The 27,481-nt window shown below is 38.5% G+C and overlaps 1 protein-coding gene across 3 annotated transcripts in view; it reads left to right on the forward strand.

Annotated features, from left to right (window-relative positions):
* The window catches only part of MYH11 (myosin heavy chain 11), a 146,236-nt gene extending 121,310 nt beyond the window's left edge, over positions 1–24,926 (forward strand). For 2 of the 3 annotated variants that reach the window (XM_082260656.1, XM_082260657.1), the window contains 11 exons: positions 788–1,036; positions 1,124–1,336; positions 2,797–3,009; positions 3,116–3,277; positions 3,445–3,573; positions 3,693–3,781; positions 4,103–4,226; positions 4,320–4,528; positions 9,729–9,837; positions 11,047–11,219; positions 24,300–24,926. In XM_082260656.1, the coding sequence (XP_082116782.1) occupies positions 788–1,036; positions 1,124–1,336; positions 2,797–3,009; positions 3,116–3,277; positions 3,445–3,573; positions 3,693–3,781; positions 4,103–4,226; positions 4,320–4,528; positions 9,729–9,837; positions 11,047–11,219; positions 24,300–24,441 (1,812 nt within the window). In that variant the 3' untranslated portion in view covers positions 24,442–24,926. Of the gene's footprint in view, positions 1–787; positions 1,037–1,123; positions 1,337–2,796; positions 3,010–3,115; positions 3,278–3,444; positions 3,574–3,692; positions 3,782–4,102; positions 4,227–4,319; positions 4,529–9,728; positions 9,838–11,046; positions 11,220–18,840; positions 18,874–24,299 lie in introns of all 3 variants that reach the window. The other variant, XM_082260658.1, reaches the window with a different exon arrangement.
* The last annotated feature ends 2,555 nt before the right edge of the window (positions 24,927–27,481 follow it).

A 27,481-nucleotide genomic window follows, 5' to 3' on the forward strand; every position in this document is an offset into this window, starting at 1 on the left:
TTGGTATATACACAGCACCTTAAGGCATACATGTTAATACTTTCACAATTCAAAGAATCTATAATAACCTGCTTATTATACAAATCATACATAAGCAATGGTATTTTGTAAGTAGGTAAAGTTGTAAGATACAAGGTTGTTATTACAAAGCGCAAAAAAGCTATTTAAGACACTTTATTACTTTTATTAAGTCTTCCCACAGATGCTGGTATAGTCGAAATGTAATACCACCACACTTACCTGAAAGATTAAAAGAGCAACATCTTTATGAGTGAGAATGACTACTCATAATAATGAGCACATAGGTGAAATATGCTATGTGCACAAATATGATAGTCCGGTGATCACTGAAGCAAAATTTTTTTATTAGACACAGAAGTGAGATGTGCAGTTAGAATGCCAGGTTGAGTATATAAAGTAGACCTGGCATACTTGTCAAACACCCGAATAAGCTCTAAGATACAACAGGCCTATTGGCATCTGCCGAAGCTACCTGATTACCAGTTCAGGCCAGTTAACAGGATTAGGAACAATTTGAGTAATTAACTGGTGTTACATACTGTGGTAGCAGATGAGCTGTATGGCAGCTCATCAAATAGGTAACAGGTACAAGTTAGTACGTTCACATACAGGGTTGTTAAACGTATGAGTGCACATTCATTTGTCTATACAAAATGTCTATATTGTTTTTAACAAGCCACTTCTGTTAGACATCATTGCTCAGTAAAATTGCATAACAGATTAAAGCAACAGGGTAGCTTATATGTTCACCACTGTCCTGTTTCAGCTTTCAGATTCCAAGAGGAAATTGCAAGAATTTACTGCCACAATAGAATCTATGGAAGAGGGTAAGAAAAAGTTCCAGAGAGATATTGAGGCCATGACACAACAGTTTGAGGAGAAAGCTTCTGCTTATGAAAAACTGGAAAAGACCAAGAACCGCCTACAGCAGGAACTTGATGACTTAGTAGTTGACTTGGACAACCAGCGTCAACTTGTGTCCAGCCTGGAGAAGAGACAGAAAAAGTTTGACCAGGTATATCATACTACTTGTGACTCTAAAAATGTAGGTAAGTTTTGTTTTCCAAGACCAAGTTGGCTAACTTCTTATATTAATTTTCAGATGTTAGCAGAAGAGAAAAATATTTCTTCAAAATATGCTGATGAGAGAGACAGAGCTGAGGCTGAGGCTAGAGAGAAGGAGACCAAAGCGCTATCACTTGCTAAAGCTCTTGATGAAGTCTTACAAGCAAAAGAAGAACTTGAGAGGGTGAACAAAATGTTGAAGGCAGAAATGGAGGACTTAGTCAGCTCCAAAGATGATGTTGGAAAGAACGTAAGTAATGTTTTTTCAGTGGCAACTTTTGTTATTAATTGATGCTCACATATAGCCATATTTTATTTAAACATCAGTTATTATTATTTTGATCAGGATTTTATATTTGTATGTTAAAGTGCTTGTAAAGTCACATGGATGAATCGCTTCAATTCTCTCTGTTTTAGGTCCCTGTCCAGTACAGTGTGTGTTTTTTCTTAAAGTGATAATGCTAAATTTCAGAGCCCTGCTGTTCCATCATGTGACCCCCCTCTGCTTCCCTAACTGAGTAGGTGACTATAGTGGGAGTAGCTGAGATTCCCCTCTGATGAATGCAAGCTGGCAGAGGGAGGGTACATGACTGCACAGCAGGGCTCTGCAAAGTAGGCATTTAACATTTTAAATTTAGGAAAACACACACTGTACTGAACAAGGACCTAAAACAGAGTGGATCAAAGTAAATAATACATGTTTATTTACTTTACAAGCATTGGAGCAGCTGTAGGAAATAGAATTACACAGGGAGGAGAGGAGAGGAGAGGAAAGGGGAGGAGATTGGCTCACACACAGACTATGGAACTGACAGGGAGAGAGGGTGGGGGAATGGGGAGATACAGAGACACTGAGGAGATTGCAAGATGATGAGGCACGTAAACTGCATTAGCAGCTATGATAAATAGCAGGATAAACCAAGTATTCTATAACATAGAATGGGACACTACAGAAACACTTTGCTATATATTATGCCTTAAAGGGAAAGGAGCATGTTTTTGTTCTTTAGGGTTACAACTGTTGAGTTCAAATGTTAAGTTTGAGCCTTGAAATAAAGGGACATCTACGCCAATCAGGTTTGCATTAGTTTCCATATGTTTACTCAGAATATACGTCATACAGCGGCCGTACAACGGTTCACATCATCCTTCAACGGATGTGTGACCCAGATTACATTTTGGTTACAGCTTTTATAGTACATAAACGGGCACAAGCCCAAGTTACAGATTACACAAGGTTTCACAAGATTTCATAATACAGTCTAGGCGGATGACAATACATTCCTTGTGGAAAATCCCAATTACACATCGGGTCATCTTGACCCAGCAAGGGCGTAGTGACAGGTTAGTCTGACAATTAAAAAAGATTGAATATGTTAGGGAAAATAACATTTTACGGTAATAAGGGCTTATTTTCATAAACATCTCTTTCCGGGAACTTTATCATTTTTGACCGAACATTTCATATCCTCTGGGACAACGTGAGACACAGTATTTAAAACATACCAACTAGAATTCTAAGCATTAAGAAGAATATATTTTTTTAGTATATTAAAGAGGACTCTTTGACTATATAACGATATGCACTTCATATATTTTCATCAACAACTTTAAATAGCCAAGCAACTTATGGAATCTCTAGTCATGTCATTTCTAAATTTAACTTCATTTTTAGCCATGTTTAGCTGAATATTTTTTTTTTTACAAAAGGTTCATGATTTAGAGAAGTCTAAACGAGGTCTTGAGCAACAAGTTGAAGAGATGAAGACACAGTTGGAAGAGCTGGAAGATGAGCTTCAGGCAGCAGAAGATGCCAAACTTAGATTGGAAGTCAACATGCAAGCTCTGAAAGCACAGTTTGAAAGAGACTTACAAGGGAGAGATGAGCAGAATGAGGAGAAAAGGAGGCAGCTGGTTAAACAGGTAACTGAAATATTGTTAACAGTATAAATAAGGTTGAAAAGCAGAAGTCAGGAAATAAATAAAAGACCACTGTCACTGTGAAATAAACACTTTTTTTGTTTTCAAGGTACATGAGTTGGAAACAGAACTGGAAGATGAGAGGAAACAGAGAACTTTGGCAGCTGCAGCCAAGAAGAAGTTAGAAGTTGACCTTAAGGATCTAGAAGGACACGTGGACTTTGCCAATAAAGGTCGGGATGAAGCTATCAAACAACTAAGGAAATTGCAGGTAAAAAAAATAATAAGCAAAATATATTTGGGTTTTTATATCCACCTTCAAAAAAATGTCCACACTATATTTATTTAGTTTAACAAAAATGTCAGATGCCCTTTTGATGAAACGAAAATGTTAATCTCAAAACTGTAATATACATTTTAAACAAAATATCCTTTCAGGCTCAGATGAAGGACTTCCAAAGAGAGCTTGATGATGCCCGTGCATCCAGGGAGGACATATTTGCTACTGCAAGAGAAAATGAGAAGAAAGCCAAGAGTTTAGAAGCTGAACTTATCCAACTACAAGAGGTAAAATGTATATAAATTGGTTGCTCGTGGTTAACTGCACTATTGAAGAAATGGGACAATTAGAACTTCAGAAAACACTCTAGCCCTAGAATCCTACTAACGACATTTTGCTCTGCTAGGATTTGGCTGCCGCAGAAAGAGCAAGAAAACAAGCAGAGCTGGAGAAAGAGGAACTGGCAGAAGAACTTGCAGGAAGTGTATCTGGGAAGTAAGTAGAATGCAAAAATCTGAGGTGTTTTGATGCTCTATAGATAAAACTTTCAAAGCACTCCTAAGGCTAAATCACAGCTCCAGATTGGAAAAGGCTCAGAACCACTGACAGGTTTATTATTGCTGTCTGTGAAATCATTTGGGAGCCTGCCTCTCACTTCTAGTGATTCTGTATAGACAGAACGCTTATAAAGCCTGTATATATACAGTTCCTTGGACTTTCCAGCTTTAGTTTTACAGTTCATATTTACTCTCAGTGTGGAATTTTTGTTCTAACACTGTATAACCACTTATAACCTTATTCATTTGTTCTATTCAGATCATCCCTCCAGGATGACAAGCGCCGCCTGGAAGCCAGAATTGCTCAGCTGGAGGAGGAGTTGGAAGAGGAACAGGGTAACATGGAGGGTATGGGTGACAGAATGAGGAAAGCAATGCAGCAGGTGGGTATAATAATAATGTACAGCAAGATGTGAATCATTATGTGAATGATTACATAAGACAGTGCTGTAAGGTGTGTTCTTCACTCTTTCAAGGCGGAACAACTTACAAATGAACTGGCAGCTGAACGCAGCACATCACAGAAGAATGAGGGCGCACGACAGCAGCTTGAAAGACAAAATAAAGAACTCAAGAGCAAACTACAAGAAATGGAGGGCTCTGTCAAGTCAAAATTCAAGTCTAGCATCACTTCTTTGGAAGCCAAGATTGCTCATCTCGAAGAACAATTAGAACAGGAATCCAGGTGGGCAATGTGGAATGCACCAAATAGTCATTTAAAGATTATTTATCCATATCTATTAAATAATGCTTTGTGTAAAATTGATAGATACCATTTCTAGAGGAAAGCCTAACATGCAATGCAAACAAAGACCAATGAGATACAGTAAACCATTGTAACCAATAGGACATCAATTTCCACATGACTGACAGCATTTATTTTTTTAATAATTGATTTTCCATGTTTGTTCCTATGGATTGGAGCCCAGCTGTTCGTTGAAATATGCTGTATGAAAAAAGCCCCCAAGATTGATAAATGATTGCTTACACTTTTTCAGACATCTTCAATAAATCATCAGATTTCAGCCTATATTCATATATTCATATTAGAAAAAGATGAATTTTCATTGGTTGCAAAGGGTAACTTTACTTGTACATACCTTTTTTCCTTACTTCGTATCTTTCTCTTTTTGTCTACGCTTTTAATTTCAATGTAAGCTGAACTAAAAATGAAAATCACCAAAATAAGGAAGATGTCAAACATTACACATATACTAAAAGTTAATCTCCAGCCTATACTTTTATTCACTGTATCAAATGCTAAAAGAAAAAATGTCTGGAACAAGGCTTTAAGTGTGGCCATTTGAAATTCATGCTGTGTACAGGTAAATACACCTGATTAAGGCTAAATCTGTTATTCTCTTATCTTTTAATGGGGAACACAGCAGACCACTAAGTATGAGCCCCTGTTTCTTGGGGTGGGCACTAAATAAGCAGAAGGTGTTGCTCCTGCTTGTGGGCTATACTATCATGCACAACCAGCATGTTCCAGTTTAGCTTTGTGTCCTAAGGAGCTAAGATGTCACTCCACAGTTTACTGTTGGTTCAGAATTGAAGAAAAAGGATATTCAGTTATGCTGCTTGCAGTGTTAAACCAATCCCCCAAGTCTTGGAGGTGTCCTAACAGGCCCCCAAACCCTGGAGATTGACTGCAGCATATGCATCCACCTACCTCATAGTTGCCAGTTCCTGAATTGCCCAGGAACACAGATTGGATCCCTTTCCCGACCCTACCTTCTTTACCAGCAGTAACTGAATGGCTCAGGCAGCTACTCAGGACTCTCACTCACCAATGCAAGGAGGTCACGTGATTTGGAGAGGGGGCGTGATCATCCTCAGGGGGGTGAAGATGACTATGCCAGCCCGTCTTGAGCCTTGGACTGCAACAAGTGTGAGGAAGGAGTGGACCCGTCCAGAGGTATGTTTAGTGCTGCAGTTTGGGCTCCTGCACACGCAGTCACCTCCATACTGTAATCTCCATCCTGCACACACACAGTACATTTTCCTATTTAACATTACCACATTCTGCACTAAGTCATCTCAGATGCTATTTAACCACACCCCTTTAAGCCATGCCCAATATTTAGCATATTTTAAACCAAGCACACTTATCATTGTGGCACACATTGCGCGCTGCATTTTTACTTATTTCCTTATAATGCCAAACCCATAAAAGATGCATGCCTCATCCCTAATTGCTGGTATAGTCTTTCTTGCCACACAGAAAAAAAATGTCCCTAAAAACTTTTTTCAAATGTTGGCAACTATGCTACCTGTAGGATGTTTCCAAGGGGTAATCTGGTGTTTCTCTGTAGTTGTTAGGAGCCTACTGCATGCAGTCCTTACCTTGCACTTATCTGTACCTTACGCTGAAGCACTATGGCCAGGGGTACCTTCTGCATCTCTTGACCTGACATCTTTTCTACTTTGACTATACTGGAAGGAACCTTTAAACACTAGTCTGTTTTCCTAGGGGTCATTTGGGCTTTACCCATTATTTGATGTTTGTCAGAACCTCATCTGAGCCTCCTGTGTTGATGCCCTTTTTAGAACCCTCACTGGAGCTCTCAAATGCAGCAATGGAGAATGTGTCTGAGTCACAGGAGTTTCTAGTTCAACTGTGTAATATACTACACAAGTCTTCAGACACACGTCTAGTATAGGTACCTGTAGGAGCTCACACTACTACTGATGATTCCTCTGTGCCATTTGAGTCAGAATAGAAGCGGAGTCAGACTAGGAGCTCTCCCCAGAGTCTCCAGGAGACTTCTAAATGCCTGATTCAAGCTATGCTTAAGACACTCTGATTTCAAGAATCGTTCACAACTGAATGTAGCCTTTCTATGAAGATCAGTTACTAGAGACACAAGAGCACACAGCTAAAGCCTTTTCTAATAGCTGGGAGTTTGATGACATCATTGGACTGAAAATACAATGACAAGGCCTGTCCTCATATTAAAGTGATTAGCTTTGCCAGTGTGGGACCTGCCAGTGTCCTGCTTTAGCAACGCAGTGGTCATCCCGTCATAGACTGCATGTTTCATGGACCTAGTGGACAAAAGGTAGAAACCCTCACTTTTTTTTTTTTTTTTTTTACAGAGGCTCTGCCTTCTCAGAGCCTCTATCAAGTGGGCTTGCATCAAAACCTGAATAATGAAGGGTCGCCCCCACCACTTAAGAGTCCTTGTGCATGCCAACGAGTTCTTTTGTGATCCCTTTAAATATTTGAATCTCCTAATCTGTCCCATTAGCTCTGGAGCTATTGCTTTAAGCAGGATTATTTTGCTTGAGTGATGGTCTATAGACCAAGTCTCTCCAGAGACACAGTCATTTACAGGTTTCCACCTGTTTGAAGCTATGCTTGAATATTAAGGATGCCACAGCAGAAACAGCACTATTCTAGCACTCATCTTCCTTCCCCAGTCACAGAAGCAAAGGTCTTCCTCCAAGAAAAATATTTCCTCATTTTGCTTGCAGGAGATATCCAAATCCTTTTTTACTCTCCCTTGAAGCAAACATCTCAACTCAGACAGACACTTTTATGTTAAACGCCAAATAAGGTGACTGACAAATCAGAGTCTGCATAAATGTTTTTCCTCAATAAATGACAGAATGGGTTGAAGACTTCTGATGTTTGGCTTTGCAACATCTTATGTTGAGACAAGGTAGGTTCTCTCAACTGGGTAGAATATAGAGTTTCTATCTCTCCCAAATGACAGGTTGCGATTTTACTCCTGCCTTCTTGTAAGTAGTTTTTGTCTCTCCCTTTTGCTGAGCCCACTGTTGAACATTCTGGTTGTATGGTAACCCATCCTGGAATCTTGGCTGATGATATCCATCTATCCCATGGGGATGCTAGGATAAAGTGCAGCCAGACCCCGATCTTGGGGTTAGAATAGCTGGTAAGCGGCTTGAGAGTTGGGTGTGCACTTTTGGGTGTGAAGATTTTGCTATCTACACAAAGATATGGATTATTGTTAATACACAAGTATAAAATGTACTTTCTACACAAGAGCACTTCTCTTTTTTTTCTGATGGACTTTACTGGATTATTTTTGAAAGTTTTTTTAACACATTCCTATTTACAGTTTTTGATATATATTACTTTTTTACTTGATTGAATTTATGTACTTCATATTGATAGTGCAACACATTTTTCCACTAATATTAATATGTATAATGTTTATGTGGACATTTTGTAAGTGCAGCAGTCACTGAGAAATTATTATTTTTTACTATTTAGTGACACTTTTTGCACAACTTTTTTCTTTTGGTTTAATTAAACAACAATAAGTTATAGGAAAAAAAGCCTTTGTCGTTCGAGAATTTTCGTACATTTAGTACCGTCCTCAGTTTGCAGCTGCTGTGAAACATTGAGAAAAACTAGAATGATCGTTCGTTTGATTTTCCTATAATGTGTACTAGGCCTTACTCCCCCCACAGTGTCTGGAGTATCTGTTTCTGAAGGGAACATTTTACAGATGTGGGTGATTGTCTATCTTTTCTGCTCTGGACCTTACACCTACAGGGCCATGTTATGAGGATTCAATCAGATAAATTGTACAAGGAGCCTGTCTCCAGATAGAGAGGTAGCTCAACTTTCGTCTTGGGATCTAATTCTGCATTTTGGTTCTCAATCACTAACTTAACTTTGATGGTATGACTGTTAAGACCCAGATTCTAAAATAACTCTGCTTGACAGGAGCTGCTAATTTCTTTACACTTTAGGCTTGCAAACCCTCATCTCACTGCATCTATTATTCCACTTAAAAGAGTTTGTTCTCAAAGAGACCTTAATCTGGTTTTATTAGTCTCAGAAGGTATTATTCCTGAATCCTGGCCACTATTACCTTGGTAATGGGGAGTATCTGGACTGGCAGCTCTTTACCTGTGTGTCACCCGTCCTAGTGACTTACGGGGACAAGGTGCCCGGCCCCCCCACACACACACACCTTTGTTTATAAAATGGTGTCTTCCATCCATTTTAATGATGACAAGATCATCCTCTGACAAAATTGGAGATGGGCAAAAAGGGCAAAGACTGTTATACTTCATTACCTGGACATTGAGAGATCGATCAGGGTTTACCAAAACCATACTGATTCTTTCTGATGCTTCTTCTCCCTTAGATTAGTCGTTTTTCATACCGGGGGGCCCTTGTAAGGGCTTTTTAGCATCAGGTGTGACTATCATATGTTGGATTCACTTGGCAATATCTACATATTGGAAGGAGGAAAGTGTTCCACCCTCTACTGTGCCTGTACATTTCACCACAACAGTCAATATATCATGATATGTTCTACACCAAGATTCTGCTTCCAAGGTGTGCAAAGCTGCCATCTGGCCCTAGGTTTACAAGTTCATTTTTACAAAATGAATGTGGTAAGCTTATTTGGCACTGTTTTGTGAAAGCCCAGTGGTCTGCCATGCTCTCCAATGAACATTGAGAGAAAAAGGGATTTCAGTTCATTAAGGGACTCAAGTACTGACCAGGATTCATTTTCTATATTTCTTACGCCGGTTGCCAGAGTTGAAATAATTACAGTACCTTAAGGTTACCAGAGGCTACTTTTCGGATTGCTGGCTACTCCTGATGTGTGGTGGCTGTGTAGGAGAGTATGGCTCAGAGGGAGCAGCTATGCCTTTTGTCTGCAGTTGTATATACCCAGTGGTCTGCTGTCTTACCTTATGAACTACTAAAGAAATAAAATTAAGTGCAAAATTTCAAGTACAAAAATTCCTTTATTCTAACTTCCATCTTTAACAGTTACTAGATATATATATATATATATATATATATATATATATATATATATATATATATATATATATTTTTTTTTTTTTATCTCCCACACTTAACCAAATGACTTTTTTGAACATTGCAGAGACAAACAGGCATCGGCAAAATCTTTAAAACAGAAAGACAAAAAGCTTAAAGAAGCTCTTCTACAAGTTGAAGATGAGAGGAAACAGGCTGAGCAGTACAAGGACCAGGTAAATTCCTCTCCCCTCAAATAACCATTTACTCATTTTAAAGTGTATTTCCAGTTTTTAAGCCAAATTGGGGCAACACCTACTTTATATATGTTACATGTTACATAAGGGGTCTATTTTTAGGTATGCTGTGTGAATGGTAGCATATAACAAAGTCAGGCTTTCTCAAATGTGACTGTGAAAGTAGTAATGTTCTTTAAGCCATGGTTCTATCTTGCAATGATGAGTGCAAACACCCTAAACAGTTGTAAATTGCTGTGAATATTATTGTGTGTCTGTGGTATAGATCAATGGTTCTGCTCAGCTGGCTATAGTGACAAAGTAGCCCAGTATCCTTTCATGAAGACAAACTCTGTTTTTGAACCTGTAATAATTGGAAAAAAAAAATATCTTTTTTTAAAGTCCATCTGCAACGAATACTTTTCTTTTTTTTTTGTTTTGGATCATTTGGTAGGTTTAGAACCCATGCTATCCTTTCATTGCTGATTGTACCATTATTTGCAAGAGGGATCAGTGTGACAGAATTAAAGTGATAGAAAATCTCATAAAGTGTAACTAAAGGCAAATTTTTTTTTTCCATTTTAAATGGAGTTGGGGAGGGTAATAACCTCTGTCAGTTTTTAATTGCCATCTGTGTCCCCTTGGGGAGATTTCCCTTCACTTCCTGTCCCATAGCCAAACAGGAAGTGAGAGGAAATCCCTCTTAGTGAGGGAACCCTGGTATGTCACCAGAATTAGTGGTCCCATTGGGGGCACAGACAGCAATAGAAGCTGACAAGGGTTCAAATCCCTCTCCACTATATCCAAAACTAAAAAAAAACAGTTTTGCCTCTACTTACATTTTAATTTCTTGTCTATTTGATCAGACAAAACAGGAGGTGAATGAAGACCCCCCAATTGGAGCACAAGAAGCAATAAAAACACATTTTTTAAAAATTCTAGTAGAGCAGGAAGGTTTAGAACCTCTGTCAGCATTTTGTTGTGGTTTGTGTCCCTACAACAGTTTCCCCTCACTTCCTGTGGTGAGTGTCTGATAGAACAGGAACACAGGAGAAATCTGGCAGAACAATCCCCTCAAATGGGTCACCAAACTTAACAGAATCAATAGATCAATACTGCTAAATGTATTATAATTCTGGTGGACAGCTTCTTTGTTCTTTTTAGCCCACATCACCAATAACCAAAATGGTTTTTCCATATTTATTTAAGGCTGAAAAGGGACTTGTCAAACAGAAGCAACTAAAACGGCAACTCGAGGAGGCTGAGGAAGAAACACAGCGTCTCAATGCCTCCCGGAGAAAAATACAGAGAGAGCTGGATGAGGCTACTGAAAGTAATGATGTGCTGACCAGAGAGCTTAGTGGGCTCAAGAGCAAACTTAGGTGAGATGCAGTTGCGAAAGTGAATTTATGAGAAATAAGTTATATTTCATGATGTTTCTGAAATTGCTCCCCTGGTGCCTCAGTCATTTTAGCTTTCATGGTCCTTAATTGTCTTTTAGATATTGAGGGCATAACGAAAGAAATCTGCAACTGTTTTGCTTGATTTCACTAAAAAGACAGAAAAGTTGTTACTCTTATTAAGGATTCTTTTACACTTTCAACCACCAGGTGATAAAACTAGGCAGCTTAGCAACACCCCCAACCACCTGCCTGAACCTTGGCACGCATTTGCTTAGGGCTGTACACATGACATAGCCACAATGTTGTCCTTTCTCCCATTCAGCAGGCATTACCACTCCTGAACGTGATCAATGTAAGTCAGCCCCACAACCAAGTGCAATGCATGTGATTCAGCACAGTAGTGCAGCATTTACAGAGTTAAACCAGGCAGTGAGGAGACGACAATGCCTCCTCTCCGTCTGTTAAATGGCATCGCTCTTCAGAGGGCCCTGCATGTATGAACAAGCCCTATATTAGTGGAAGTTTGGATGATTACACTATATAAAGCTTTCTGTAGAGATGAAAGTCAGTGGAGGATATTTTTTAGTAGATTTTATTTTGAAGTAAATATACCACATTAAGGTTTTGGTGTACTCTAAACAGATCTTTTAGCACTGGGATGCCATTGTGCAGGACTTCATAAAGAGCTCTCCAAAAAGCTCTGGGTTTGTTACTAATATCGTGGCTTTTACAATCCCTTTTAGTTTTAGTCCAGATGCCACACAATTAATTTGCTATAGGATCCCCCCATTATTTCAACAATGCCTTTTTGGCTGAACTTAGCCTTTTTGAATTGCTGAGGTACTCTAAGAGAAAATGATGTGCATTTTCAGTCAACAGATTAGTTGAAGTTTTTATTACAGTTTTTGGATTAAAGTCATTTAATGGATATTTTATTTTGGTAATGTATTCCATAAAGCAAATTGTAGATTAGCCAATGGAGGGAACAAAGAGTCAAATTACAATCATTCGGTCTCCCTTCTTAACAACAGTTGAAACATAGCTCCCAACGGTCCCTAATTTTCGAGGGACTGGCCCGACTTGGAACAAAGACTCTTTGGCCCTCTTTCCTCCTCACTTGTCCCTCATTTTGGTCTGATCTATATACACTGCTCAAAAAAATAAAGGAACACTTTGAAAATACATGAGATATCAAAAATATTGTGCTGGATATCTATACTGATATGGACTGGGTAATATGTTAGGATCAAAAGGATGCCACATCGTTTGATGGAAATTAAAATTATCATACTAAAGAGGACTGAATTCAAAGACACCCTGAAAATCAAAGTGAAAAAATTATGCAGCAGGCTAGTTAATTTTGCTGAAATTTCATTGCAGCAACTCAAAATGGTACTCATTAGTTAGTAGGGCCCCCATGTGCTTGTTTGCATGCCTGACAACATTCGGGCATGCTCCTAATGAGATGACGGATGATGTCCAGGGGTATTTCCTCCTAGAACTGGACTAGGGCATCACTGAGCTCCTGAACAGCCTGGGGTGCAAACTGGCAGTGTCAGATGGACTGAAACAATGTCCCAGAGGTGCTCTATTGGATTTAGGTCAGGTGACCATGGGGGGACATTGAATAGTATCAATTCTTTCATCCTCCAGGAACTGGCTGCATACTCTCGCCACATAAGGCCAGGCATGGTCATGCATCAGGAGGAACCCAGGACCCACTGCACCAGTGTAGGGTCTGACAATAGGTCCAAGGATTTCATCCCAATACCTAATGACAGTCAGGGTGCCATTGTCTAGCCTGGGGAGGTCTTTGCGTCCCTCCATATCCATGCCTTCCCAGACCATCACAGACTTACCACCAAACCGGTCATACTGAACGATGATACAGGCAGCATAACATTCTCTACGGCTTCTCTAGACCCTTTCACATCTGTCACATGTGCTCACGGTAAACTTACTCTCGTCTGTGAAAAGCACAGGCATCAGTGGCAGACCTGCCAATTCTGGTGTTTAATGGCAAATGCCAATCAAGCTCCATGGTGCCGGGCAGTGAGCACAGGGCCCACTAGAGGAAGTCAAGCCCTCAGGCCACCCTCATGAAGTCTGTTTCTGATTGTTTGGTTAAAGTTATTCACACCAGTGGCCTGCCCTAATTTTGTGGGGATCTGGCAGTGTTCAGATGGTTCCTCCTTGCACACAGGAGCAGATACTGGTCCTGCTGATGGGTTAAGGACCTCAAGGACCTTCTATGTCCCTGTCTAGCTCTCCTACAGTAACTGTCTGTCTCCTGGAATCTCCTCCATGCTTTTGAGACTGTCCTGGGAGAAACAACAAACTTTCTGGAAATGGCACGTATTGATGTAGCATCGTGGAGGAGTTGGACTGCCTGTGTAACCTCTATAGCAGTGGTCCTCAACTCCAGTCCTCAGAGCCCACTAACAGGCCAGATTTTAAGTATTACCTTGGGGAGATGCAGACTAGAGTACTGCAATCACTGAGCAGCAAATGATATCACCTGGGATGTATTTCAGTTATCTTGCAAATCTGGCCTGTTAGTGGGCCCTGTAGGCCAGGGTTGAGGACCACTGCTCTATAGGGTCCAGGTATCGCCTTATGCTACAAGTAGTTACACTGACCCTAGCCAAATGCAAAACTAGTGAAAAGGAGTCAGAAAAGATGAGTAGGAGAAAAAAATGTCACTGGCCTCCACTTGTAAAATCATTCCTGTTTTGGAAAGTCGTATCATTGTTGCCCATTTAGTGCACCTGTTAATTTCATTAACACCAAAGCAGCTGAAACGGATTAACAACCCCCCCCCCCCACACCCCCAACCCAGCTACCTAATTGACCAGATCAACATCCCAGGAGTTTAATTGATTTGATGCTATACTCGGATTAAAACGTGTTCCTTTATTTTTTTTTGAGCACTGTAGTATATAAAATGCACTTTTTAGCTTTCAGAAAAAGTGTTTCCCAGTGCTAAAACTTTCATTCAATTTCTAAATTGTTGCTTTTGTAAATTTCAAAAGCCAGTATGAAGGAATAGTAGTGATAAAAAAAAAAAAATTCTGTAGAATTCTCCTTTAAGGGGGCATGGCAGGAGGTGTGTCCTATGCCAACATACTTTTGCTAATAGGAGTCTTTCGTTTCCATAACTAAAAGTTGTGAGGTATGCTTGAGATATGCTATCAAGCTTATCACAATGGGAATGCATTGATTTCAATGAATTGGAAAACTTGTAGACTTGCATTGTCAGAAGGAGCAGTGCAACATGTTCATTGTTTAGCGCTATAGAAAACAGGAAGCAGAGCCTGTATATATAAATAGCAAATATGGCTGCCGCTATTAATATATATATATATATATATATATATATATATATATATATATATATAAATAAATATAGACAAGAGTTTCTAGCAGATCAATTTAACATTTGTACATTGTACAAGTTAACAGTTATACATAGATAACTTTGGAAAGTGATCCATTTCAATCCATTAAGAACAAGTCATAGTTTGCAGAGGATTTAGGAATTTATAATGTAAAGGGACATGATAATGAGAACATAGCAGAAATCCAGGGCAAAGAAAGAAGAGAAACATAACCATAGGGCTCACACCTAAGAGTAGGCATGGTATCAGAACGGATAAGCATACTTCACAGATTTTTTAACAGCTGTCCTGTGCACTGATTATACCATTATCAGTGCATTAAGGGTCACAACCCATCTGCTAAGGTAACCTGTAGAGGAGATTTGCAATTAGAAATTTTAATTAGCCATTTTTTTTTGTCTCTATTACTAAAATGCAGCAAGTGATACCTGGAGAATCTATCAGGGTCTGATAGATCTAAAGGATCTATCAGGGTCAACATATAGCTACTTTGAACAGTGGAGTTATGTGTGTTGCTGTACTTTATTTATGAAGACAATATAACATGTTAAATTTAGAAATTTAAGTCTCTTGTGTTGGCCACTTTTACTTTGAATTCACAACAAACAGACAACAACAAATGAAATCATAACAAGGAAGGAGATTGATAGACTAGCTCTAGATGATGAGAGCAAAGCCCTAAATGGTCAAAAAATAGTCTGTCTTTACCTTTGTCTCATCTCTTCTGTCTAGATAGAGAAAACACCAGACTAGAAATTTTTAACAGCAGTAAATTATTTTTAAAATAGGTCATTACTGACCTCTCTAGCTGCAGGAACTATGGAGTGTGATTCATCTTCAAATTTCAAAGCAGAAGAACTGAAGTCATTCAAGTCCGCACTCTCAGCAGCTCAGTTCACTCTGTTCTACCCTTCATTGGTACCTGCTCTGTATCTCCATTAGAACAGTGGCGGTCAACTTACTAAATATCAGGGATCTCAAGTCCCCTAATGTTTAGATGGCTATACATTAGCTTTGTTTTTATTCATGTGTTTTTAGGCTGCTATAGTGTGCTCTTAACAAGTGGTCTGTAACAGAAACTCAAGTACAGGAGCGGATTGATTCAGTTCCTGGGCTTGGTGCCGAACTACGTCATTGACAATCAGCAGTTTTTGTGTTACAGCCCTCTAAAGCTGCTGGCATTTAGTGTGCAGCACACTGTTCTCCAGACTATAATAAGGTTCTAAAGCACTGTGGGATGCACATTAAGCATCAGTGAACGGGACACATGTTGAGCACCTTTGCATTCAAGTCTAAAAGGCTACCAAGTCACTGCTGAGAGGATGAAATGGGCTGGCTTAAAGAACAATTTCTCTGCTTTTCTCACAGTACCTGCCAGTACAGTGAGGGCTTGTAAATATATATTTCATGAAAAAATATTCAAAAATTGAGATCTTGGAGGGATAAAGTAAAAATCATTGTGTCTAGTTGTTATTGGTACAACGGTCACCAAACAAAACAGTTGTTTGATACTACAATAGCTTTGACCCTGAAGTTGTAGAATTTGATTAATTTCAAAGAAATCCATTTGCTAATTTTAATTGAACAATTTTTCACACATAGCACATATGTTTAGCCCTTATGTTGGTTTTTGATGTTTAGACAACAGCACAGAACCAAATAGGCAATTCTTTTAATATAGAATGATTGACATAAGAATTGCATGCAATGATGTATTATAATTTGGAAAGCAGAGGATTCAAGATTAGAAGTGAAGTGTGGAGCATCCCAAAAGACTGATGAGCATATGCTACATACAAATTCTGGCCGATTGGTTGGAATTCTGATTACCTTCTCACCCTATGTAATATAGGAAGAAAGGGAGATGGTGCTGATCTTTTTCCGAACTTTAGCTGAGAAAAATCACAACAAAATAGTATGCTCCTGTTGTATACATTACCCTGAATTATATTGCTTTATATTGATTGATTGGAGAAAGAATCCTCCTGTTAACAGCTGTTTATGAAGTATTTAGGTCAGTGTAGAGAGTAGTTTTCTTTATGTCACTCCTTAAGTGCTTTTTGAAATTTTAAAGGTAACGAGTATACAGTAGATATACATTTAATTAGGTTAATTTACATATTACTAAAATAGACATTGCATCTGGCTGGACAGTCATTACTACGTACATGGTTAGAACAGGCATGTAATACTTTTTGATAGTGTTTCCCACTACAAGTTCATCTTTTGACTGTACAGCAAGGTACAGTGGGTATAGAAAAAATACACCCCCCCCTTTAAAATAATCACATTTTGTTGCTTTGTAGCCCGAAATGATGAAGCTGGAAGAAGGATCACTGCCTCCTAAAAATTACTTGTAAACTCAATCAGGTGTAATTAATCACCTTATTAATGGCACACAAAGCCATTTTGTGATCAGCTGTGGTCATTTTGCTTAGCTTAGCACTTTGGATGGGCCGCACACCCCCCCTGTCCTAACCCAATCGACATACCCAATTGAAGTTTAAGGGAGCCGAACAGTATAAATCAGTGCCTATTTTAAAGGCTTATATGTAAGTAATTGGCCATAAAACATGTATCAATAAAAATTTTTTTTTTAAATAATAGTTTTTTCAGAAGCAGTGATTTTAATTATGCTCAAAGTGAAAGTATAAAAATGAAAAATTCCTTTAAATATACTGCCTGGGGGGTCCCCTTATTGTGCCTGTAAAGTGACGCATCTGTAGCATGGATCAAACATGCTACAGCAAAAATGACATTTCTAAAGAAAAAAAATGAGTCAAATCCCATTTAAAATGACTAACAATTACAATTGCATTCAAAAAAATAAAGAAATGAATAAAAGAAAAAAATGGCATGGAGGTGACGTGCAAACGCTGCCCCCCCCCCTTCTGAACCATAACAGGCCACATGACCCAAAGCAAATTGTCCCCATGTTGATGGGGAAAAGGGCTTCTTCCAGACAACCCTGGGCTGTGGTTGTTAGGGTCTGCGGTCAGGGGCTTATCAGAATCTGGAAGTCCCCTTTAACAAAGGGGCCCCTAGATCTCGTCCCCGTCCCCCCCCATACACCAAAAAAAGTGTCAAAAAGTAATAACCACAAGAAACTGTTTTTGACAAGTCATTTATTTAAAACTAAAAAAATAGTGTCCCTTTATGTAAATCCATCATCAAGCATGACACCCGCCAGACCCGAAAAATAAAAATGCTCTAACCTCTTGGGAGGCCTCCCGTTGTCTGCCCATGCTGCGCTTTGAGAGTTCTTATATTGGCAAGGGGTGGGGCCACGCCGGTACGTCACCAGGTAGCACTGCTCCCTTCTGACGTCACGTCAAAAGGGGGCGACATGACAATGACCCAAAGCACACAGCAAAAATGATCACATAGTGGTTAAAGGAGAACAATGTGAATGTCCTTGCATGGCCTAGTCAGAGCCCAAACTTAAACCCCATTGAAAATCTGTGAAATTACTTGAAGACCGCAGTCCACAAACGGTCACCATCAAATTTAACTGAACTTGAGCAGTTCTGCAAAGAAGAGTGGGCAAATATTGCAAAGTCTAGATGTGCAGACATATCCCAACAAACTAAAGGCTATATGTAATTCAAGCAAAAGGTGGTTCAATAAAATACGAACACAAGGGGGTGATCCTTTTTCCAACTTCGTGATTCGGTTTTTATTTTTTTTTCTGACATGTTGGTATTATATCTTTCACTTGGATAGTAGAAATTGTAAATACAGCAAGATAAACCAAAAACTATCTGTCTTCATTTCAGGCTGCAAAGCAACAAAATGTGATTATTTTAAAGGAGGGCAATTCTTATTTATACCCACTGTATCTAAATTGCATTACTAAGACACTCATTATTACTCATCCTGTGCCTGTGTGAGGTTCAATGTGACATATGCACTGCTCCTGAGACTTGTGGAAGGGTCTGCGAAACATTACTACGAAACATTACTTTTGGTCACCAGTTACTATATTTGAAAGGTTTTGCTGCTGGTTACTCAATGGCTGGACCGATTACCCAGTTTGTAGTCAACTTGTGAAAGTTTCATTAAAAGAAGCTATATTTTCTGCACGGTTTGTATAGAAAAAAAATATTTATAGACATTCCCTTCTGCTATTTTATCTAACCCATTTTATTGATGTTAACTTTTTATGATGTGCTAGTATAACAGCTGTAGACTTTCTGTTTCAGAGGGACACAGGACACTACGCAATGACTAAGCAGGTACCAATGCCTTCAGTTTTGCAATTCCTTTAGACAGGTGTATAAATTTCCACCTTAATCTTTATTTTAAATTCACATTGTATGTCTCTGTAATTGGATTATCCAGCTCAATAGGAAAACAATTTTTATTTTAGTTGAAGTAAGGACCAGTAAAGCCTAAATAAAAAAAAGTTCATATTGAGAACAAAATGGTATAAAAGTTTTCTGTTATGAAGCATGCAATGTGTCTTTAAACAGCCACCCTTTTTCCAGCAAAATCTGAAGGCTTGGATATTTATGTATAGATACAAATCTAATACATAAGGGAAGATGTATAGTCTGAAAACTAACATCCTCCACCTTTACAAATATACTTCTGAAAATGTATTGCACACAACTAACGAAACACGTTAATCTCTCTACTGCCATCCTAAATTGTCTAAGTCATGCATGATAATGAGCACCTTAGCCTGGATTAAATAGAATATATCTCTTTCTAGTTCTAATTCAATACACTTTATAGCAGATTTCCAAAGGAAAAGGTGGATAATTAGTGAATAGGCCGAAGCTCTGCTGACTTCAATCATACAATCATGGGCAAGCAAAAAATACATTGTTTTTTCATTTACTTTGCAAAATGAATTGTCACTTAGCTTCACTTTATTCGCTAAGCTACGTGAACATTCACTTGGCAAACTGAACGTGCTCCACTCCTTTCGTTTTAATCACTGGCATTTTCTTTTAAAGCAAATCCGATGTACTGTAAATGGATACATCTACAATTGAAAAGTGTTCACATGGAGTTAAATTGCAATGTTTTTTGGAACAAGATTGGTGGATAAACCAGAGCAAAGGGCAATGGTAATGGACAAAATACAGTAACCTACAGCAACCAACTGCAGTTCCAGATTACTGTTGTCAGATGATTTCAAAGAGTAAAAGAGAATGCTTTTTTAAGAGTAATACTGGTTTGTTGCTATTAGTGCAATCACTTTGCATAGTAACACTACTAGTCTTATTTATTATGAGAGCATAGAATAGAGTGCTTGCATTCATTGTGCTATTACACAGCAACAAAAATTATTCATAGAGTACAATATACTACTCATAGGAGAATACCACCTAAAAAGGAGAAGCCAGTTTTGGATAGACCTTCCATGTAGAACCCAAGTCTTAAAAAAAAAAAAATATTCCAATCTATGTAAACTATACTATTAATGCTATTCATGGCAAATTAAAACTGTGCATAAATCAGTTCAAACCATTGTTTTGTGCACAGTTCAATTCGTAAAAAGGATAGAGCCCAGTGTCTTGACTTTTTGTAGGAGCAGCTTTCTGCTTGTGGTGAATGTCGAGATCAAAAATTAGAGTATGTGTGCAGAAAGAAAGTTCATAATTTACTGGTGTGTATGGGGAACTGACAATCAGACCTGTAAAAATGTTATCCCCCAAATAAGTCAGCTTTTGCCACCTCCTTTCTACTTCAGCCCCCAGGCCACATCCATTTGCGACATATTTTGAATGTTTTAGAGCTGTCCTCTTTAATCCAGTTGTTACCAAAAATATATGTGAGAGTTACTTTATCTCAGACAATATTTGGGTTAATAATGAGAGTTCTATGACTATGAATGAAAACGTTTAAAACAGCAATGATTTATTTGTATAAGGGTTGAAAGCCTATAGTAATTTCACAACAATCCAACTAGGGTGCACACAACAAAATATTCAAAGTTTAAAACAGTCAGAACATATATATATATCGCATAGGATTCAAAAGATTATGCTATACATCATCAGACAGACAATACACATGTATACATTTAAGTGCCAGGAGGTGCCCTGATATTTACCAGTGGTTTAAGATGATATGGGGTCCCCTTTTCAGATCAATGGCTCCTACTTCCTCTCTGTTGGCCTGGCCATGATATACCCCTCTATCCCATAGACATGTACAGGGCCATTCGGATTGGGTCAGCTACCCCGCCTTATTCCACCCTCTGGGTGTATCTTGGCTCGGATTGGACACTTTCCTACTCCCATAATTACGCCTCTTCCTGACCACCCCTCTATGTTGGTGGGGGCCATTATTCATAACTGCGGAGTGGCTCTGAAATTGCTACTTTAAGATATGCAATCTTTATTCTAGAGACATGTGGTCTACCCCTCCCCAGATGGCTTATCCTCATTGCATATCTTAATGAGAGTCTTTTGATATGGAGGGATACCACTCAGGGCGGGGATGTCAGTTTATTCATCCTCGTCTATTGGCAGCCAGGATGTCTAACACCCAGAGATGAAATTGCAGGGTGCCACCATAAAGTTCATTCACTGGCTCCCTCCCGGCTATACGAAAAATCCAATTCACACAGACTAGATAACAAGGTATTCACTTTATGTGTTTACACGTCAATAGCCAGCTGGCCTTTCAAAGGAATGTATTACCCTGGATTCCTAAAACCGGTCCGTCTGGCTTACGCAAATCTATCTCCACTAGATTCCCAAGTATGAGTTTGTAATCAAAAATGGGTACATTTACTTTTATTAATATATATTTACAATTACTGATGGAGTTTTATACACAACCCCTCATCGGGCAACACAGTTGTCCATTAAACTCATTACTGACCTGGAACCCCTGATATACACATGCTTTTTTCAGGTAAGTAGAAAAGGAAAGATAAGGACAGGCTTTGAGCATGCAAATTCAAAATTAAGTCAGCAGTGGCATTTATATCGTCGCAGGTTGCCTTTAATCCATGTAAACCTTTTTTTTTTGCATTTTATATATTTCTGTAACACATAAAATGTTGGTCATCTCAGAAACTCACTTTCTTAAAGTAGAAAAACCTCACTCAAGATTTTGGTGGTTCTAGACTCTACTGGTAAAAGGAATCTGTTGCTAAGAACATCACTCTTGAATAAGCAGCACTTCACAAGTCTAACATATTATTACTACAAATACCTGTAGTTTAACATTTAAGGCACACATCTAAATGCACAACTGAAATGCATAAACATGTCAAAATCTAACTGTCAAAAGAAAATAATTGGTTTAGCTAATCTTCTAAATGAAAGCACCCTTGCAAGATCACATAGCCATATCCTTTGTCAACCTTTCTTTCAGTCAAGGCATCTATAAAAATTATTCATTCTTGAGGCACCCCATTCTAAAATGTAAAAATCTAAAATAATTTTTACATAATGCAGAAAAAACAATTGAGTACTGTCTGTGATCCTTTTTTTATTTGCACGAACATCCAAATTTGTTTTAATCCCCATCCTCCAAATCCAAGCAGTACTGCTTGGACCTTGAAGAAGGGGATACACTCCAAAAGCTTGTCCAGAATATGTGGGTGTTAGTGCAAATAAAAAAAAAATATCACAGACAGTACTGAATTTCTTTTTGTAACAAGTGCATTAATACGGTTATAATGACCTTAAATAAAATGAGCAACATCCACACATGTAGGACACCCAGCGTTAAAGGTGACTTAGTCTTCCAATGCAAATATACCTTTGAATACTGGTGCTGACTAGTATTCCAATGTTTTTCTTTTCCTTCAGTTTCTCTATCTCACCCACCTAATGTGACCCAAGTGCTAAAAGAGAGACAGGGGAGGGGCAAACAAAGATGCTGTGTAGATGGATGACCTCCCAGTTATAAACCAATTACATGATTGGTTATTAAGATGCTGGGGCCTCGAAGGTTGTAATGATGCAAATTTGAAACTTGTGGTTTGTGTAACTAAAAGGCAGGCCTCATCCACCTTTTGGCTTCTATACAAATTTGGGGTATTTTTAGACATTTAGCCAAGGCACTCCTGAAGAAACCTGAAGCCTGGGCACCCTGGCTGAAAAAGTTGCTTTAAACCTATCTACTGCAAAATACCTTGGCCACCAACCTGCTTTCAAATTGTGACAAGACAGTGAAGAATAAACAGCATAATAATGAGGTAATCACTCTGCTTCTGTCTCCTGTAAGCATGTTAAGATTGTTGACTGACAGACCTGTGCAAAACAATGGAGGAGAACAAGGCGGTTCCAGTGCTGATCCTCTCCCTCTTGCAGTATGAAAATTGCTCTGGTAGCAGATTTAGGAATTATGTAAAAAAAATGCACGTTCTTTGTGAAAAAATACATTTATATATCTTTCTTATTCATACATAACTGAAATAAATGCTTTTTTGTTATATTTGCCTGGAGTTCAGCTATAAACAGAAGGCATCAAGTCTAGCAATTGTTTCTACCGCTGAGAAATGGTGGCATGCACCGAAGATGTGATAATGTTATTTTTACACAAACTCTCTGCTCCAAAACACTGTGATCTTGCTTCATGTAGATTTCTTCAGGGTTCTACATGGATGGCTTTAACCAAAGCCAAATATTCAGTAAAGTATAAGCCCAAAAATAATATATACGATCTGGAAAAAAAAAAACTGCAAACACTGCTGGAATATCCCTAGAAACAGAAAATGCTGACTTTAAAATTAATGTTAATAAAAAGTATGAAATGCTTGATTTATAACGGTATATCCAACTTACTATATACTATCTAACTGCATTGGAGACACCATTGCATGTTCAACCTAGTAACATGACTGTAATTAAATACAAACTGCATGCAGAAAATTATCCTTGGAACTTAACATACAGAACTAAGTCATTATAGCATAATGTCACGGACAAAGCCTATGTTCATTTACTAATCCACATCTGTCTTCTTACAGGAAAATATGTAATGCATAGGAGGTGTATTTGTTTTCATTCTCATTTATGGATCAAAATACTTAAAGGAGATGTCACCTAAAAAAACATTTTACTGATCACTGAAAATGTTGATGTACATTCAGATCATTAATTAACAGTTATAAAATTCTACTAATAATGTTTATTATATTAAACCCCATGAATTTACAATAGCAGCCATACAAGAACATCATACTGCTAATAAAAGAGGAGACATGAGATTCAGGGAAGTATATAACATGCTGAACATAAAAACTGTGTTTGCTAAACAGTAGCACTGCACAAAGGCTATAATATCTCACTAAGCTGTCTTTTACTATTTACAATAGAAACGAATTGAAAGAATCTTGAGTGTCATTAGGCAATCCTATCCAACTAAGGTTACACATAGTCAAAATATAGTGTCCTTTTGGTAATGTGACCTGCATCCTCTCAAAGCAGTAATTTAGCAAAATATTAATTGCACTGCTGGAGTCTTTAGAGGCAAATTCTTTTTTATTGAAAATTTTATAGAAAACACAGCGACAAACATATAAAATCGTATGTAGACAACCTAAAATGAATACATACTTTTCTGCTGATCAGTGAAATTCTGATGTAAAAAAAAATAAATTAATGACAATCCTTTAAATATTTAATCATTGCTGGAGACAGGGAAATAAACATTGTAAATGCTTGACCATCTTTCCTTTTTCTGGCAGACGGGGTAATGAGCCAGCATCATTCGCCCCTCCTCGAAGATCCGCAGGGAACAGAAGAGCAGTAGAGAGCGTAGCTGATGGAGCTGAAGAAGATGCAGAAATTCGAGATGCCGATTACAATGGAACCAAAGGAAGCGAATAGTCCTACTTTTTGTCACCTTATGTGCCTCTGAACTGTATCACAACTTTGACCCCTTCAGTCCCCGAGTCGCCTGTAACAGTGTTTCAGGCCTCTCTGGCAGTGAAAGGATTTCTGTCTAGCGCACTTGCACCAAGATGGCGCCCAATTACTGTAGCACAGTACCCATGTGGATGATAATCTGCCTTCTTCACATCAGCTATCTCAGTGCTTTGTGAGAAGCAGCCACAAGTACACATCACATTAAAGAGAATAAAAGTTTGGTCCTCCATTTTCCAGTAAACAATGGAGTTCTGAACTTTATAGCACCGCTTGATGCTATTGGTTTCTTTCCATGCAGTGTTCAAATCATAACAAACTAAATCATTTAAAACAGATTGGTGGCAATATGCAAAGCATGTGGGACAATTTTAATAAGAGAGTATCCCCCACTTTTCACTGGCTGACACAAAGAATAACATAGATTGTTGTATTCTACAAAATTTTATGATCAAATGGGCCAACTATTATATTGATGTTTACTTGCTCAAGATTTTTATTTTTTAAAACTTTCATACACTAAGTGCCTTTCTGATCACCAGTATTAAAGATTTGTGTTTAAAACTAAATCCAAATGTATACCACAGTTTGCTACTGCACCCTAATTGTGCTAAAGTCACAACCACTGAAAAAAATATAAAGCACAAGAGAATAAATTGTAGAGGCCCTATGTATTAGCTGCACATATTTATAGGGGTATGACTAAAGACAATGTTTGAGAGTTTCCTTGACTTTAGGAATGATGGATTCTTAAACCAGTTAAATCCATTGTATTACTAATTGATATTTAAATGCAAGATCTCTGAATTTCGCTTCTCTAATAAAAAAAAAAAAATCAGTTTCATTGCATCTTGTGTCAGATATTGAATGACAGTGGTACCTTTCCAAAGCCAAGATCTCAAAATTAGCAGAAACATGTTACAGGATCCCATGTGTGCTGTAATCAGGTAAGTTGTCATGCACAATTTAAATATATATTCAATAAAGCATAAGGAGGATATATGTAATTATGACAAACGTTGGGGGCTTTATCACATGAAGATATAGTAAAACATGGCAGTGGAAAAGACTCTCTCATTGCATGTCATTATATTATTGATGCAATTCGTTTTTCTCTTTAGTCTTTACTGCACAACACAGACTAAAAAGTCTAAAATAGGCAGATGGGGATATGGAAAGTATGCATTTTAAAATTTTTCTGGCTGCCAAAGTGAAACTCATTTGATTCATTTATCCTGTGAATGATAATGAAGCCACAGTACTCAGATAAAAAATGAAGTCTTTCAAAAGAAAAACATTAAAATGGTTAATGTAAATAAATAAAAAAAAAAAAACAGGTTTATACTTACCGGCCCCAATCCTCCTCTTCTTGGGTCCCCCGCCAGACCTTCTGGTTCCTCCCTTCCGAAAGTCACTTTCTATGGGAAAGTCACAAGATGTTATCAGGTAGGGACAGGACATAATCCATATGTAAACCCAAGAACAAAAATACTATACATTACAGCTTACTATTTCTTAGATATTTCTTCCTCTGGATCAACTGTGGGTTTTCAACCTGACTAACTGATGTAACTATGGTGCCTGGAATTAGTTTGTTTTGTTACTGTCAGGATCACCTTATGAAAATGAAGGAAAAAAGAAAACTATCAAAGGGTAAAGGGTGATACACACAGCCGAACATTGGCCAGTTTAACAGAAACCGGCAGACATTTGGCCAGTGTGTACAGCAGTCTGTCCGGCTTCAGTCTGAGGCTGGGTTGACACTTATTGCGGACACGGCTCACAGCGGGGGTCCGGTACGTTTCTGTTTTCCATTTCAGGGATGAATCCGGCCGAAATTGTTGCCTGAATTCCAACCTGAAATGGAGCCAAAGACGCACAGGGCCCTTGTGTAATCGGCTCCGCAGCTGCCACAGAGATGTGTGAACCGGCTCCATTGAGAGCGGGGCACACTCAACTGTCATGCAAATTGGATGCGGGGAAACCTGCATCCAATTAGCAGTAGTGTGAACCTAGCCTAACAGGCATGCTGGAAAACCAGCAGCTGACCGGCATCCAATCAGCACTCACAGCCAATTGATACAAGTGCTGACGGGTGTGTTCTGGCAATGAAGCAGTCCCTCTTTCAGAACACAATACCTTAGCGGGTAGATCGCTATACTAACATTGCATAGTACAGCAAGCTCCTCAGTTTTTTTTTTCATTCAGCCCACTGGGTTGAACGAAAAAAAAATATAGTGTGTGCCAGGCTTAACAACACCCCCCCCCCCCCCCACATACTGTATCTATGGAAGAAAAGCATTGTTCTCTTAGGACAGGACAACAACTCGCCTTTCTGCTTCTTCATATCATCGACTAGATGTTATATAGTACACAAAAAAGCTGGTAACAATGTAACTGATAAAGCATAGGTAGCAAACACAAGAAGAGATTAGCAGACAAGATTTCTAGTAGAATCGTTTTTTTGCACTTGATTTTATATGGGTAGAAAGTAGCACTTAAAAGGAAAGTGTACTCCACGTGCCTAGTGTTAATAATTATGTAATTTCATAAAGGGAGCAGCAGCAGTAGTGTAAAAGGTAGAATATTGAAAAAAATAGTCCTAATAGTTAGCAGAGGTGGGGGACTTGAGTCACATGACTTGACTTAAGTCAGACTTAAGTCACAAGTTTGAGGACTTGAGACTTGCTTGACTAAAATTAATAAAAGACTCGACTTGACTTTGACTTGGCATTCATGACTTGAGACATAGGACTCGAAATGACTTTACTTTAAGTTATTATGACTGTGGTGTTGAAACATGACCGGACGAAGGATTTTGAGATGTTTGGGCATTCAAAGTGTTTCTTTAACCACTTAAGCCCCGGAGGATTCGGCTGCTCAAAGATCAGGCCCTATTTTGGGATTCGGCACTGCGTGACTTTGACAATTGCGCATTCGTGCGACGCTGTACCCAAATGAAATTGACGTCCTTTTTTTCCTACAAACAGAGCTTTCTTTTGGT

The sequence above is a fragment of the Pelophylax lessonae genome (genome assembly GCF_965119305.1).
Source record: "Pelophylax lessonae genome assembly, chromosome: 6".
Lineage (NCBI taxonomy): Eukaryota > Metazoa > Chordata > Amphibia > Anura > Ranidae > Pelophylax > Pelophylax lessonae.